This window comes from Salvelinus fontinalis, chromosome 10 (genome assembly GCF_029448725.1).
Source record: "Salvelinus fontinalis isolate EN_2023a chromosome 10, ASM2944872v1, whole genome shotgun sequence".
Classification (NCBI taxonomy): domain Eukaryota; kingdom Metazoa; phylum Chordata; class Actinopteri; order Salmoniformes; family Salmonidae; genus Salvelinus; species Salvelinus fontinalis.
The window spans coordinates 1742337-1757971 of record NC_074674.1 but is presented as its reverse complement, the minus strand read 5'-3'; the positions used below and the strand labels follow the sequence as shown (position 1 = coordinate 1757971).

The 15635-nt window shown below is 43.5% G+C and overlaps 1 protein-coding gene across 6 annotated transcripts in view; it reads right to left on the bottom strand.

Annotated features, from left to right (window-relative positions):
- The window catches only part of LOC129863344 (kelch-like protein 13), a 65949-nt gene that overhangs the window by 12845 nt on the left and 37469 nt on the right, over positions 1–15635 (bottom strand). For all 6 annotated transcript variants that reach the window (XM_055935253.1, XM_055935257.1, XM_055935254.1 and 3 more), the window contains 3 exons: positions 4040–4172; positions 1657–1853; positions 629–1424 (listed from right to left, as the gene is read on the bottom strand). In XM_055935253.1, coding sequence (XP_055791228.1) covers positions 629–1424; positions 1657–1853; positions 4040–4172 — 1126 coding nt within the window. The remainder of the gene's footprint in view (positions 1–628; positions 1425–1656; positions 1854–4039; positions 4173–15635) is intronic.

Here is a 15635-nt window from a genome sequence, read left to right as displayed (position 1 = left end):
GCTACATCAAATAACAATTTATGTTCAAAAGGCTGAACTCTGTGCTGCGTTTGAAACAAGTGATAGAATGTCTGAGTGCCAGACTGGCTTCCCAAGGATAACAGGAGTGTACTAGTGCACGCACGCGCAGGGGGGCCCCACGAGGACCCATGCCCAATGTGGTAATTACAGCCCAGAGCCCAGAGGAGCAGAGTGGATAGCATGACCTGGCCAGCCTGTCCCCTACAATTACAGGGCCGCATCGAGGTAGTAGGGTGGCACTCTGCAATGAGAGTCTATGTGCTGAGCTGGGCACTGACATCAGATCACAGTGTCCTGCAATGCTACCTACAAACATTCCACCCTGACCAACTCCTCCTTCACCTTGAGGTTTCTGCTGCAGTTGTTCACAGGGTCTGGCTGCAGCTAGCCCTCCCTCATCTCATCCTACACTCTGCCTGGTCCAGGGCTATGCCATAATCACACAGCCACCTGTGCTACACCATCAAGATGTGACAACTGCTGTGCCTTACGCTTGCCTTTTACCATTTCCTGTGAGATGTCCCTTTCCAAATATACCCAGACATGTTAAGCCTCAGAGCAGGACTAAAAGCAGCGTGATAAACCGACCCTGGTGAATTAAACTCACCCAGCTCTCCGGCAGCGTTGCGGCCGCCCACGGCGTAAAGGTGTCCCTTGAGGGCGCTGAGGTGGAAGAAGGTGCGTTTCTCGTTAAGGCACGCCACCTGCATCCACTTATTGTAGCGCGGGTCGTACCGGAACACCGTGTCCACCGCCGTCTTGCCTTTGGTGTCGTAGTTGCTCTGGCCTCCCACCACGAAGAGGAAGTTGCCGATGACGGCGATGCCGTGCTGGTAGCGGGGGGCGTCCATGGGCGCCAGCGCCTTCCACTCGTGGGCCTTCTCGTCAAACAGACGCAGCTCCTTACTGACCACTAGCTGCTGGCGCAAGACGCCGCCCAGGGTGACCAGGTGGCCGCTGTCTGAGCGGATGGCTGTCCTCTCTGACTGCATGACCGGTTGCATGTAGGGCATCATCTGGTAGTTGCTGGCCTCCAGGAGGAGGTTGACACATGTGTTGTCTGTGCGCATAAAGTCCACAGTCTGTACGTGGTTGATGAGCTCCTGGGGGTTCATGAGGGGGAAGCGGATGTTCTTCATAAGCTTGGGGGCATGGTCCATGCGTCCGTCCTCATAGCGGAGCCAGCGGCATGCAGCCTTGAACAGGTCCAGCTCGCTGCAGTGCTTCAGACTGTTACTAGACAGAACGAAGGCCAGCCGCTCAAAGGGCAGCTTGACAAAGTCCCCCGTGCCCAGCAGCGAGGGAAAGTTCTTGAGGATGAAGTTGTTAACGTATTTGTCTACCTCCGTGAGGTTGTACGTGTTAGCGATGCGCCCCACCTCCACACAGTTATCCAGGGACACCTGCAGCCAAGGAGAGAGGGGAAGCAGTGAGAAGCAACCATTCTCAATCACACACATAAACACCACACATAAACACATTTTACACAGTGCTTTAACTGCAGACCAAATGTAGATATTAAAGTAAGCAGTAGAGCACAGTAGTCAGATATCTTAAACTGCTGAGTATAACCCCCCCTGGCTGGTTCTGGAGTGCTGAGCTAGATGGCTGAGCAGGCTGTGTTAGGTTCCTTACCCCAGATATGAGAAAGACCTTGCAGAAGTCGAGCACGGGGAGGATCTGGAGGAAGCTGGCTGCCTCCAGTGTGTCCTGCAGGTTCTCCATGTTGAGAGACAGCTTGGCAGTGTAGATGAAGTCTATGATCTTCTTCAGGCCTATTCGGTTGACACCATGAAGCTTGATACACATCAAATCCTGTTCCTTCATTCCACCTGCGTGATGAGGCGAGAGAGAGGAGCATTATACAATGCACCAGTCAGATAAAAACAGAACAGCATCACCTATGAGCTCTACCATTGACAGTCAAGGCTAACCGAAGAAACAGACGCCACTCCACCGAGCTTTCACACATCTCCCATTATGTTTGCATGTAAAGGAAATGTATTCGCCAAAGCCTGGAGACTGTTGTATAATTCACCCAGAACGGGCTGTGAGTTGCAGTAAAAAGCTGTTGCCCAGCGTCACAGCAGCATACTTCCGCTCCTTACTACAGGCTTAAACTGTGACTCACTTCCCTCTTAACACATCTATTTCAGCTCAACAACACTTGTGAACCTCTCAGATAGGCTGCACACATGTCAAATATCTGTTGAACCACTTACATGTATTAAGGCTTTCCAATTTTGGCTGTTAAGAAAAGGACATATGATATTGCCTAACTTTTGGGGAATAACTCCATCTATCAAAGTCATTTCTATTCACGTCCTCAGTGAGGCAGTTGCTAAGCTACAACAAGAAGAAATAAAATAAAAAACGAAATGCTGAATATCGTTGCTGATCACAGAAATGATTTCCCAGGCATTGTACAATAAAATAAAGCACTATTTCTAAACAACCCCAGGCTCATCTCCGTGATGAATGCAATATTTGCATTGTCTTGTGAAAAGCCTTATTATTTTTGTAAAAGCATAAGGCAAATCAAAACCTTAACACTTGGGGAAAAGCCCCCATGTCTAATTCAAGGTAAGGTACACTATATATACAAAAGTATGTGGACGCCCCTTCAAATTAGTGGATTTGGCTATTTCAGCCACACCCGTCGCTGACAGGTGTATAAAATCCATCAAGTTAGTTCGTCACATTTCTGCCCTGCTAGAGCTGCCCTGGTCAACTATAAGTGCTGTTACTGTGAAGTGGAAATGTCTGGGAGCAACAACGGCTCAGACACTAAGTGGTAGGCCACACAAGCACACAGAACGGGACCACCGCATGCTGAAGAGCGTAAAAATCATCTGTCCTCGGTTGCAACACTCACTACCGAGTTCCAAACTGCCTCTGGAAGCAACGTCAGCACAAGAACTGTTCTTCGGGAGCTTTGCGAAATGGGTTTCCATGGCCGAGCCAAGCGTCGGCTGGAGTGTTGTAAAGCTCGCCGCCATTGAACTCTGGAGCAGTGGAAACGCGTTCTCTGGAGTGATTAATCATGCTTCACCATTTGGCAGTCTGACGGACAAATCTGGGTTTGACGGATGCCAGAAGAATGCTACCTGCCGAACGCATAATGCCAACTGTAAGGTTTGGTGGAGGAGGAATAATGGTCTGGGGCTGTTTTTCATGGTTCGGCCTAAGCCCCTTAGTTTCAGTGAAGGGAAATCTTAACACTACAGCCTACAATGACATTCTACACGATTCTGTGCTTCCTAATCGCCCAACCTCACTAATGCTCTTGTGGCTGAATGGAAGCATGTTCCCGCAGCAATGTTCCAACATCTAGTGGATAGCCTTCCCAGAAGAGTGGAGGCTGTTATAGCAGCAAAGGGGGGACCAACTCCATATTACTGCCTATGATTTTGGAATGACATGTTCGACGAGCAGTTGTCCACATACTTTTGGTCATGTAGTGTAGCTTGTCAGATTGTAGAGATGACAAGGGAAGTAAAAAGCAGCATCTCAAACCCTGGAGGATTCACGTTGTGCTTAAAGAGAAAGAGCACTTTGGGAGAAGCCTCTTTCTGGGAGATTGACACGTTAATAATGTTTCCATCTACCAGGCAGGAGAAACAAGACAGAGACCAACAACGCCCTTCTGATTCGCCATGGCTGACACACACACACACACACACACACACACACACACACACACACACACACACACACACACACACACACACACACACACACACACACACACACACACACACACACACACACACACACACACACACACACACACACACACAGAGAGAGAGAGAGTGCTTCCATCAGAAAGAGATTTACGCAACAACCAGACAACACAATGCTAACAGCTGCAGAGCCCCAGAGTGGAGAGTGATTGACGGATGTGTGACAAGCAGGCTAATCCTCTGATCTCTCAGTCTGTTAATGAACATTAAACACAATATGTTATCCCATCCCGTGATTTGTGCTGCAGGTGAGAGACAGAGGCATATTGTCTTACCTGTGAACATGGCTTTGAAGTAGTCGCTGGAGGAGGCCATCATGGCGCGGTGCACTGGAAAGGCTTCGTCTCCGTCCCCCGCCACCAGTGTGACATCACACAGTAATCCCTCTATCCTCAGCTGGTCAAATCCCTGGGAAGGAGGGAGAGAGAGAGACAGGAGAGACCAGCCTATTAGAGAGCTGCTCTGTGTACTGTGGAGAGACCCTGTCTGTCCTGAACCATGGCCTCATTCCTGAGGGGTTCAACCTGCTCTCTATAGCCCTGCCCAGACTGGTACACCGAGACTGGATGATCCTAACTTAATCACCACACGACAGCGCTAACGTTTCTTGACAACCTTCCTGCAAATAAAACACGTATATCCCTAAAGTCATCATTTGTCTACCCTCATAAAGAAAATGTTACAGCACGTTTTAAATTTCATTTTGATTTAATGTAAATTCCTGCCAGGAAAATATTTTGGGGGGGGTAAAACCAGACAAATACATGTTAAATGAATATGCCACAGAACTATAATGCTCACCCGGCTTAATAGCAATGATATCACATTTTCTACTGGTCAAATTGATTGTTTCTAGACGGCTTCCTTGACATTCTGAATACAAAGTCATTACTCCAGCAACATAAAAATAAAAAAATAAACGTTTTTATGTTGAGGAAAAACCGATGTTGATGTTAGCTAAATAGGACAATTATGGTGTTTAAAAATGAAATTTAAAATGTGCTGTAACATTTTCTTTATGAGGTTAGACAAATGATGACTTCAGGGATATACGTGTTTTATTTGCAGGAAGGTTGTCGAAGTCGGTAGCCAAAGTCGGTAGCCAAAGCCCACAGTGGAGTCTAAACGTGTCTGCATGCTTCCCATCTGAAACAGTTCGGAACAGTTTGTGTATATATTATGACAACATTTTGTGACTTTTTTGTTTGTTTTGGTCTTCGTCAAGTTTTTTTTTTTTTGAGGCAAGCCGAAGTCGGTAGCCAAAGTCGGTAGCCAAAGTCGGTAGCCAAAGTCGGTAGCCAAAGTCTACGCCCTGTTGCAGGTGATTGGTCAACAGTAGGGATTTTTCAATAAAGTGTTTGTTATTATTCAACCAGACATATTTTAAAAACATTTTACCCCCTTTTCTCCCCATCTCGTCTCCCCATCCCCCATCGTGATCTCGTCTCATCGCTGCAACTCCCCAAAAGGCTCAGAAGGCGAAGGTCGAGTTCATGCATCCTCCGAAACATGACCCACCAAGCCGCGCTTCTTAATTATCACCTGCCTGCTTAACCCGGAAGCCAGCCGCAGCAATGTGTCGGAGGAAACACTGTTCACCTGATAAACGAGGTCAGTCTGCAGGCGCCCAGCCAGCCACAATGAGTCGCTTGAAAGCGATGAGCCAACTAAAGCCCCCCCCCCCCCCCCCCCCCCCCGGCCAAATCTCCCCCAACCCGGGTTTACGCTGGGCCAATTGTGCGCCGCCCTATGGTACTCCTGATCACGGACAGTTGTGATGCAGCTGGGATCGAACCCGGGTCTGCAGTGATGCCTCTAGCACTGCCTTAGACTGCTGTACCACTCAGGAGGCCCTGAGATGAATAGTTTTAATGCACATTTTTCCACTTGAGAAATTTTGCACCATACTGTGATGCAATATCAAATCAATAATTCCATGTAATGTAGAATGTTCACTCAAATTAAGTTAAGTGGATGTGGCTCATGCAATGGAAGGTATTTTTTGTAATGTCAGTTAAGTTGAATCAACAAATCACAGCACATATAGATGGGTACACCTCCTGCTTTGCGCTTATGGGAACACTGTGTTGCATTAGTGGAAACCAAGACTGTTCTCAGGGCAAGTCTGCCGGTATTGACTAGCAGAAGTGACTTTTCATAGCAGGTTAGAATAATTAACGTTTCAGGTTAGAATAATTAGGTTAAGGTTAGGAAAAGGGTTAGCTAAAATTGTCCCCGACACGACTCGAACATATCTAGCTACAACCAGGCCTGCCCTGAGAACAGTCTTGGTTTCCACTAATGCGATGCTGCTATAGTTACACTCGCAATGGCCGCCAGTCCACCCATTATACCATCATTGACGAAGTAATTATATTTCTATGGCAGCACATGCATTCAGGAGTAGAGGAAAGGAGGCAATGTGCATCTAAAAAAACATGATTATTTCTTTGCTATTACCATCATCCAAAATTCCATGACCATCACAGCCCTACTTGCAGCAACGACAGAGACAGTATCAATGTGATTAAGTGACATCCCACATCAGCATTGGGCTAAATCACACGTATACACCCACTCTGTGCTGTGTTCCTGAGACCTTTTCAACACAATAATACGCTCTTCAACAGCAGGTATAAAAACTATTCACCAGCTAAAAGGCTATTACACTGTTGAAGGGAAACCTTTGAAGCACTCTGTCTAACAACACGTCCACACGTCAACACAACACACCTCCATCATCGTGGCAGGTTGTGGAATACACACAGTGTGGAAAGGTCACACATTGACGAGTCCAACAGCTTTCTGCCAGCTCTTGCCTGGCCTGGGGGTCCCTCTCTCTGTGACGACCTTCACATGTGGACAGAGACTGGCATGGGCAAGGCAGGACTTGGAGCCTGACTCACTGACTATGTCTCTGTCTTTCCCTTCCAGCTAGCTACTGTATATAAACAATATCATGGATTTCTTCTCCAATTCAATTGTTATCACGCTTTCTTTTTATCTTCTCATATGCAGAAGACATCTTGTTCTATGCATGCGGTGAAAAAAGTAAACCATTTCAACTAGAGGGAACAGTCCATTTCCAATATTACAATCCAACTTCATGAAGATATCAGTTTTACAACTCTTTGTAGAAAGCATAACAGACAGTTTTCAATGTTCTTAGAACATAATTCCCTTTCTGAGTCAACGGAAGAATTTACTGATCACCCTCCTTATCAAATGCAGTGAATGGGTATGAAAGTCAAGTCTTATATATCTTAGCCAGCTTGCACACGTGACCCTGATTTATTCCGTTATTTATGTGCTTTGACCCTCCACACACATCGCATCCTGACTTCAGATGTGCCAGTGATTAGAGTGGGTGGGTCGTGTTCTTAGTGTGGGTGTGATTGTCAGAATTATATAAAGGTGACGCGTTCACTGCATTGTGAAAAAACTCAACAGATTTTGTCTAAGGCTGACCCCATTTAGTCGACTGGTCCATTGTTTGGTCGACAGAGATTTCTACCATGCCCAAACCAGACACGCGCGTGCGCCGTCATGTGCAAATAGATTTTGTCCCCCCACACCAAACGCGATCACGACACGCAGGTTGAAATAGCAAAAACTCAGAACCAATTATATTAAATTGGGGACAGGTTGAAAAGCATTAAACATTCATGGCAATTAAGCTAACTAGCTTGCAGTTGCAAGCTAATTTGTCCTATTTAGCTAGCTTGCTGTTGCTAGCTAATTTGTCCTGGGATATAAACGTTGAGTTGTTAATTTACCTGAAATGCACAAGGTCCTCTACTCCGACAATTCATCCACACATAAAACGGTCAACCGTATCGTTTCTAGTCATCTCTCCCCCTTCCAGGCTTTTTCTTTGGACTTTATATGGCGATTGGCAAATAACTTTCATAATAAGGTGTATTACCACAACCGACCTCAGTTAATCTTTCAATCACCCACGTGGGTTTAACCAATGAGGAGATGGCATGTGGGTATATGCTTCTATAAACCAAAGAGCAGATGGGAGATGCAGGACTTGCACCGTGTTCAGCATCACAAATAAACTGACTTTATTTTAGGGCTTGGCAACGCAGACGCACTTTGGCGAGCGCGATGCAAGCGGTGTGGTCAGCATGTAGTCAAGCAATCGCAAAACACCTGTTGCACCTGATTCTCGCCTGTCTCAGTGGACTAATCCATTGTGGAGGCCATGGGGATGGCACAGTCCATCACTTTAAGACATGTGATACTGAAATTGCATATGGTTATATTATGTAAAAATAATGGCGGAACACTAATAAATCCAATATTATTTTATAACAAATGCGCTTTATCCCGCGTTGGATATGCTCACCGTATGCGGTTCTGAAACAATATTCAGTGCACCGTATAATTAATGCGCCTTTCCCTATGTTGCTATGTGCATAATAGCAAAATTAACCATCATATTGGGATTAAGAACAATGCTGCAGAGGCAGTCCTTGCCTCCGCAGCATTGTGGGTTGGCGCCCCCCGTTGGTTTGTGCTGGAGTTCTTTGTGGGCTATACTCGGCCTTGTCTCAGGATTGTAAGTTGGTGGTTGAAGGTATCCCTCTAGTGGTGCAGGGGCTGTGCTTTGGTAAAGTGGGTGGGGTTATATCCTTCCTATTTGGCCCTGTCCGGGGGTATCATCGGATGGGGCCACAGTGTCTCCTGACCCCTCCTGTCTCAGCCTCCAGTATTTATGCTGCAGTAGTTTATGTGTCGGGGGGCTAGGGTCAGTTGGTTATATCTGGAGTACTTCTCCTGTCCTATCCAGTGTCCTGTGTGAATTTAAGTATGCTCTCTCTAATTCTCTCCTTCTCTCTTTCTTTCTCTCTCTCGGAGGACCTGAGCCCTAGGACCATGCGTCAGGACGACCGGGCATGATGACTCCTTGCTGTCCCCAGTCTACCTGGCCTTGCTGCTGTTCCAGTTTCAACTGTTCTGCCTGCGGTTATGGAACCCTGACCTGTCCACCGGACGTGCTACCTGTCCCAGACCTGCTGTTTTCAACTCTTAACCTGTTGGGGATGGGGGCGCTGTTTAGACTATTTATGCTAATTTGGCTAATTTTTTAAACGGCTTCCCACAAAATCCTTAAATGACTCTAGTCATTTAAAAGGGCACTGTCGTTGCTATGACTATACGGACACTTCTTACGTCTTCCCCTGGATGCCTTTACGTGATGACGATTCCAACGGGGTCGATTGCTCGTTCACAGGCCCTACAAATGAAAAAACCCTGAAGCTAGTCATTCTTTGGGAGCTGCGTCATGAGCCTAGAGGACACCGGCGCGCACCTGTTCCAAGCGTTAGTTTAGCCTGTTATATTTCTCCGGTCATCTTTTCACTCGTTTTAGGAGTTAAAAACATCATAAGGTAGTTAATTTAAGGCGTTTTATAGCAATTTATATCCGTTTAGTGCGATTTTGGGACATTTATTTTTGCAACGATGTGAAAAGTTGGGCACGCTTTCAGTTCATCCCGAACGCAGTTGACATTTCCACATGGCAAGAGGACAGCTTTCCACCAAAAGACGATTTCTCCCAAGAAAGGATCCTTTGCCCAAGATACTGATGGAAGAACAGCTCAAGGTAGGACATTTTTATTATGATAAATCGTGTTTCTGTCGAAACATTTTAGTGGCTTAGGACGCCATGTTTTTTGACGTAGCTTCGCTTGGCGCAAACTGTATTGAAAAGTAAGGATAAATTAAAAAATGTAATAACGCAATTGTATTAAGAATTAAATTGTCTATCAATCCCTGTCCACCCTATATTTTTTAGTCACGTTTATGAGTATTTATGTATAAGAGTAGATCACTGTCTAAGTGGCGCAAGGACATTTTCTGACCAGCTGAGCTACATTTCACATTGTCTAACCATGATTTTGGTGGCTAAATATAAACATTTTCGATCAAACTCTATATGGATTGTGTAATATGATGTTACAGGAGTGTCATCTGAAGAATTCTGAGAAGGTTAGTGAAAAAATTAATATATTTTTGGCGATGTTGACGTTATCGCCCACTTTGGCTAGAATCAATGCTGGGCTGCTATGTGCTATGTGCTATGCTAATATAACGATTTATTGTGTTTTCGCTGTAAGACACTTAGAAAATCTGAAATATTGTCTGTATTCACAGGATCTGTGTCTTTCGATTCGTGTATGCTGTGTATTTTTACGAAATGTTTGATGATTAGTAGTTAGGTAAACACGTTGCTCATTGTAATTATTCTAGTCCATTTGTGATGGTGGGTGCAATTGTAAACTATGCCATCTACCTGAAATATGCACTTTTTTCTAACAAAACCTATCCCATACCATAAATATGTTATCAGACTGTCATCTAATGAGTTTTTTTGTTGGTTAGGGGCTATAAATATCTTAGTTTAGCCGAATTGGTGATGGCTACTGGTGTTGGTGGACAAATAAAAGATGGTGGATTATGCTAATGTGTTTTTAGGTAATAGATGTACATCTTTACATATTGTGTCTTCCCTGTAAAACATTTTAAAAATCGGAAATGTTGACTGGATTCACAAGATCTGTGTCTTTCATTAGCTGTATTGGACTTTAATGTGTGAAAGTTAAATATTTTAAAAAAATATTTTTTTTGAATTTCGCGGCACTGGTTTTTCAGTGGGGGGGGTGGGGGGTGTGCCGCTAGCGCCACGCTGATCCTAGACAGGTTAATGATCGGCTATGAAAAGCCAACTGACATTTATTCCTGATTATTATTTGACCATGCTGGTCATTTATGAACATTTTGAACATCTTGGCCATGTTCTGTTATAATCTCCACCCGGCACAGCCAGAAGAGGACTGGCCACCCCTCATAGCCTGGTTCCTCTCTAGGTTTCTTCCTAGGTTTTGGCCTTTCTAGGGAGTTTTTCCCAGCCACCGTGCTTCTACACCTGCATTGCTTGCCGTTTGGGGTTTTAGGCTGGGTTTCTGTACAGCAATTCGAGATATTAGCTGATGTATGAAGGGCTATATAAAATAAACTTGATTGATTGATTAAAACCTATTCGGACGGGATTAGTTTTACTGGGTGTGGTCGGGTAAAGTAATTATGTGCACAAGCACAAAACACCACGTGTAATTTTAGTCACATCCGAATCTGCCATGTCAGTAATTTGTACAGTTTTTTTGTCGAACTCAAAGGTCCTCTGATTATACTAGACCTATGCGAATCGACATCCCTGTGTTTGACAGGTGTTTCTAACAGTTTGAGCAAGAAAACAATAACTGATTGGATAAATTGAATGAAGTGCTGCGCATCATCAAAATATATGAAGGGCCTACATGTATCAACTTTCACAGTGAATGTTTTTGTTCATACGTTTTGTGAGTATGAATTGAATATTGACAAATGCATCAGATAAGAAATATTACGCCTATTTAATGTAACCATTTCTGTTAATAGATCGCAAAGCAGCATACAACTGACCTAAATGTTGGGAAGTAATACGTTCACTTTCGCATCCACAGCCTTCAAACGCATCTCAAGTGCAAGTGCACTGTTTAGCTCACATCTGAAGGCTGTGGGGCATTTAGGACGTATAATACGGATCACTAAAATATCCTAATGCTTATGATCACACTTCCTCAATTCAAATATTATGGCGACACTACACCAAAGACGGCTTGGTATGGTTTAGAAACTTGGGAACCAAGCTTGAGTTATCAGTGTAGCCCTTTTATCGTCTGGACTTGTCTTCACACTGTCAATTTATTAGAAAAAATGAAATAATTACAGGGAGCAGTTTGGAAAAAACTAATCCCATCCGAATCGTCCTCTGGAATAATGGACATTCTGCTGTAATAATTACATAACCAACGTTCTCTAGTAATACTAGCCCCATGCGAATGGGGTTTAGCCCAATTGTCTAAGAAAATTGAGGAGCGGGCAACCCCAAATTTAAATTAGGTATATAATCAATACCCTAACTGTTAAATGTGCCTGACTTTATCAATCATGCATATATATCTAATGAAATAAGACAAATGCTGCTTCTGTTGCCATTTTGAGTGTTTGTTTAATAGCCTACTGATTCCGTGTACACCAAGTCTCATGCAATGGCAAAATGTCGGATAAAGCAATTTCACAGATTTGGCATTTATTATGCTGTAATAATGGCTTTCCAATTTTTTTCGTTACAACAGACTGGTACTACTTATCATTTATTTTGTGTTGTTTACACTGTTCCAAACAGGCAGAAAAATAATATCGTAATTTAACAGCACCTGATTATCCATGAGGCTGGGCTGGATTATCACAGATATGCACGCAGCTCTCAATCCTATTTCCTCCTTTTTTTATAATCTCCTTATTGTTATTATTATTATGATCATCAGTTTAATAATAATAGGTCATGTCAATATCATTATTTACAATGTTCCAAATGGTCAGAAAAATGCAACTGTTTGGCACACATAATACTCACGCAACGCTTGCTCCTATACGTTCCATTTTCTTGATCTCCTGTAGTTTCCCCAACTAAGTCAAATGTGTTCCGCATATCTGACTTCCCCTTTCCCTCCTGAGAAACCATTAAACATTCGCCCGTTTCGAGTTTATTTTTCACGTCCTCAGCATTCATTTTGCTGTCGACATTACTGTGTTTGGAGTTTGTTATAACCCATTTACTGATGTGACTATGATAGGCTATAGGTCAGGCCCTATTGGCCAGATGCGATGAAATGCGTTGATGTTTCACATAAAGAGAGCAAGTGTTGAGGGAATAGAGAATGTTTTTCCTAAACAAATTAGTGATTTCGGTAACATAGCTTTTGAGTCAGAAGCAAGAAAGAAACTAAATGGCTGAAATGATGTAGCAGCTTCAGCACGGACAGCGCAATAAACACTTGCTGTGCTGTGGTGCCTTTTGCTGCAGTAGAGAGGAGAGCGAGACAACGTGCGCCAGTCACACAGGCACTAACTTTTTTAAAAGTGTGACCGTCGGGCTCGTTCTTGAATCATGTGTGTGTCTTAATCATTTAATCAAACAGTGTGCTTAAAACATCAGACAAACTCAGTGCATTGGGCTCCCGAGTGTCGCAGCGGTCTAAGGGACTGCATATCAGTGCTAGAAGCGTCACTACAGACCCTGGTTCGATCCCTGTATCACAACCGGCCGTGATCGGGAGTCCCATAGGGAAGCGCACAATTGGCCCAGCGTCGTCCGGGTTAGGCAGTCATTGTAAAATAAGAATTTGTTCTTAACTGACTAGCCTAGTTAAATAAAGGTTAAATAAAAAATATGTAGTTGGTTTTATTCAAACACATAGGTGTGTCTGTCTTTATATGGAAAAATAAGTAAAAACATTTCGACCAATCGATTGGTCGAAAGAAACGGACGACTCTCGGTCGACAAAGATTGTTTTTAGTCAGTGACAGCCCTCATTTTTATTTCCAAATTTGAGAACATGGGTTTCTTTTTAGTGAAGTCTAAACCCTGATGTGCTTATAACAAGTTTGACGTTCATGGAAACAATTCCATAATATTTTCTACATCAAAAGAAGAAACGTGAACAGTGTTTGAGAATTATAACCTTAGTGTTGCAGTGTCATTTTACTAACGATACCAGGCCAAGTATAACGATAACGAGAAGTATCACGATACTACAGTGGCAAAAATCTGTGGCCTAGCGTCCTGTTTGCCCTGTCCCCCGGACGCTTGTTCCCATTTCCTAAATGTTCTGTGCATGTGCTACGCAAAAACCCGGCAGTGAAATTCACACTTCTACTCAATCTAACATATTGAATTTAACTTCACACTGCTTAGTGTATAATATGATAGTTTATAGAATTATTTGCTCATATTTGCAAAGGCCTACCTGTGATTTGTCTGGAGGATTGGGAGGAAGGAATATAGATGCATAATGATCTGCTTGTCATTGTGTCAGTAAGGGGAAAACACTGCATAATGATCTGCTTGTCATTGTGTCAGTAAGAGGAAAACACTGCATAATGATCTGCTTGTCACTGTGTCAGTAAGGGGAAAACACTGCATAATGATCTGCTTGTCACTGTGTCAGTAAGGGGAAAACACTGCATAATGATCTGCTTGTCATTGTGTCAGTAAGGGGAAAACACTGCATAATGATCTGCTTGTCATTGTGTCAGTAAGAGGAAAACACTGCATAATGATCTGCTTGTTATTGTGTCAGTAAGAGGAAAACACTGCATAATGATCTGCTTGTTATTGTGTCAGTAAGGGTAAACACTGCATAATGATCTGCTTGTCATTGTGTCAGTAAGAGGAAAACACTGCATAATGATCTGCTTGTTATTGTGTCAGTAAGGGGAAAATACTGCATAATGATCTGCTTGTCATTGTGTCAGTAAGGGGAAAACACTGCATAAGGATCTGCTTGTTATTGTGTCAGTAAGAGGAAAACACTGCATAATGATCTGCTTGTCATTGTGTCAGTAAGGGGAAAACACTGCATAATGATCTGCTTGTTATTGTGTCAGTAAGGGGAAAACACTGCATAATGATCTGCTTGTTATTGTGTCAGTAAGGGGAAAACACTGCCTGAAACCTTCTACTCTTCAGTTAACAGACACATACACACTCTCCCTCCCTTACTCTCTGTCTCCCTCTCATGAACACACACACACACCACTCTCTCGCTCCTAAACACATATACACCCACACTGCCCCAACTTTTAAAACGTTAGGCACCAAACATAATTTAAGGAGCACAAGAAAGACATTGATTTGTAGTATAGTTTAAGCTTCCATTAAGCCTATATGAATCCTACCTTTGAAGCACATCTCATGAGTAGCAGAACCTTTTCCTTTCTTCCTGTGCCAATCAAATTAGCCTTGACCTACTGTCAAGTTACCAGGTTGTTAGCTAGGTATCATGACTGAACAACATTGTTTGTTATCAAACCAATAATTAGAGTCCCGGGATTAGTTTAAAACGGCCCGCAACATAGTTTGTGAAATCCTATAAAATGGTTATAACAGGTGATGTAATGATACAATGTATCATCATTGCTCGCTCTGCGTGCTCCTCCAATGTAACAAATGTACAACTCTAACAACAGAAGACTGATCAGGGTCTGCATCCCCGTCGCCATCATGGCTAAATGATATATTGTTTAACTGACTGAGGAATAGATGCTCATGAAGAGCAGAAGGAGAGAAGCAGGTGAATGAGGGCTGGTAGGGGGTTATGCTGGCTGATTACAGCTGCTACACGTGATGTGAGCATGAAAGTGAAGTGGATATGATTGGACCTGTGCATACCAGAGACTAGTGGCTGTCGCTTTAATTCAACTGAATTGCAGCAGGTTCTTTAGATCACTAGGGCTGAAAAATGTGGTAGTATCATATGAAATGGTACTTCTACATTCTAAAATGTTGGTATCATGACATTTTGGTACTGTGATATTACCGTGGTACAGGTATACCATGCAACACTACCGTAAAGGAAAAATGACTTGTGATTTAGAGTTGCATCAAAATATCATACACTCAAGATTAGATTGTTGGAGATAGTTGAGCATGTTTGGTGCTGCACAGGAACAACTTTTTGTTACCGGCAATGGGTTTTAGAAAACAATTTTCTACAGAAAACCTAATTGAAACAATCCCAGGGCCATTTGTGTAACTTTTTGTTCTGTTGTAGATATTTTTAGAGTTGGGTAAAGGCCAGATCAGACCCTTGGCCTTTGTCTGGAAGATTCTCAGACACCATACAGACATACTGACTATCTAGCTTTTCAATCAATCACTGGATCTCTGAAGGCACATGAAAATCACCCTGGCATATTTCATTAGGGCTTTTATGAGGTTCATCAATCTGTATCAATCTGAACATCCTCTGAAGC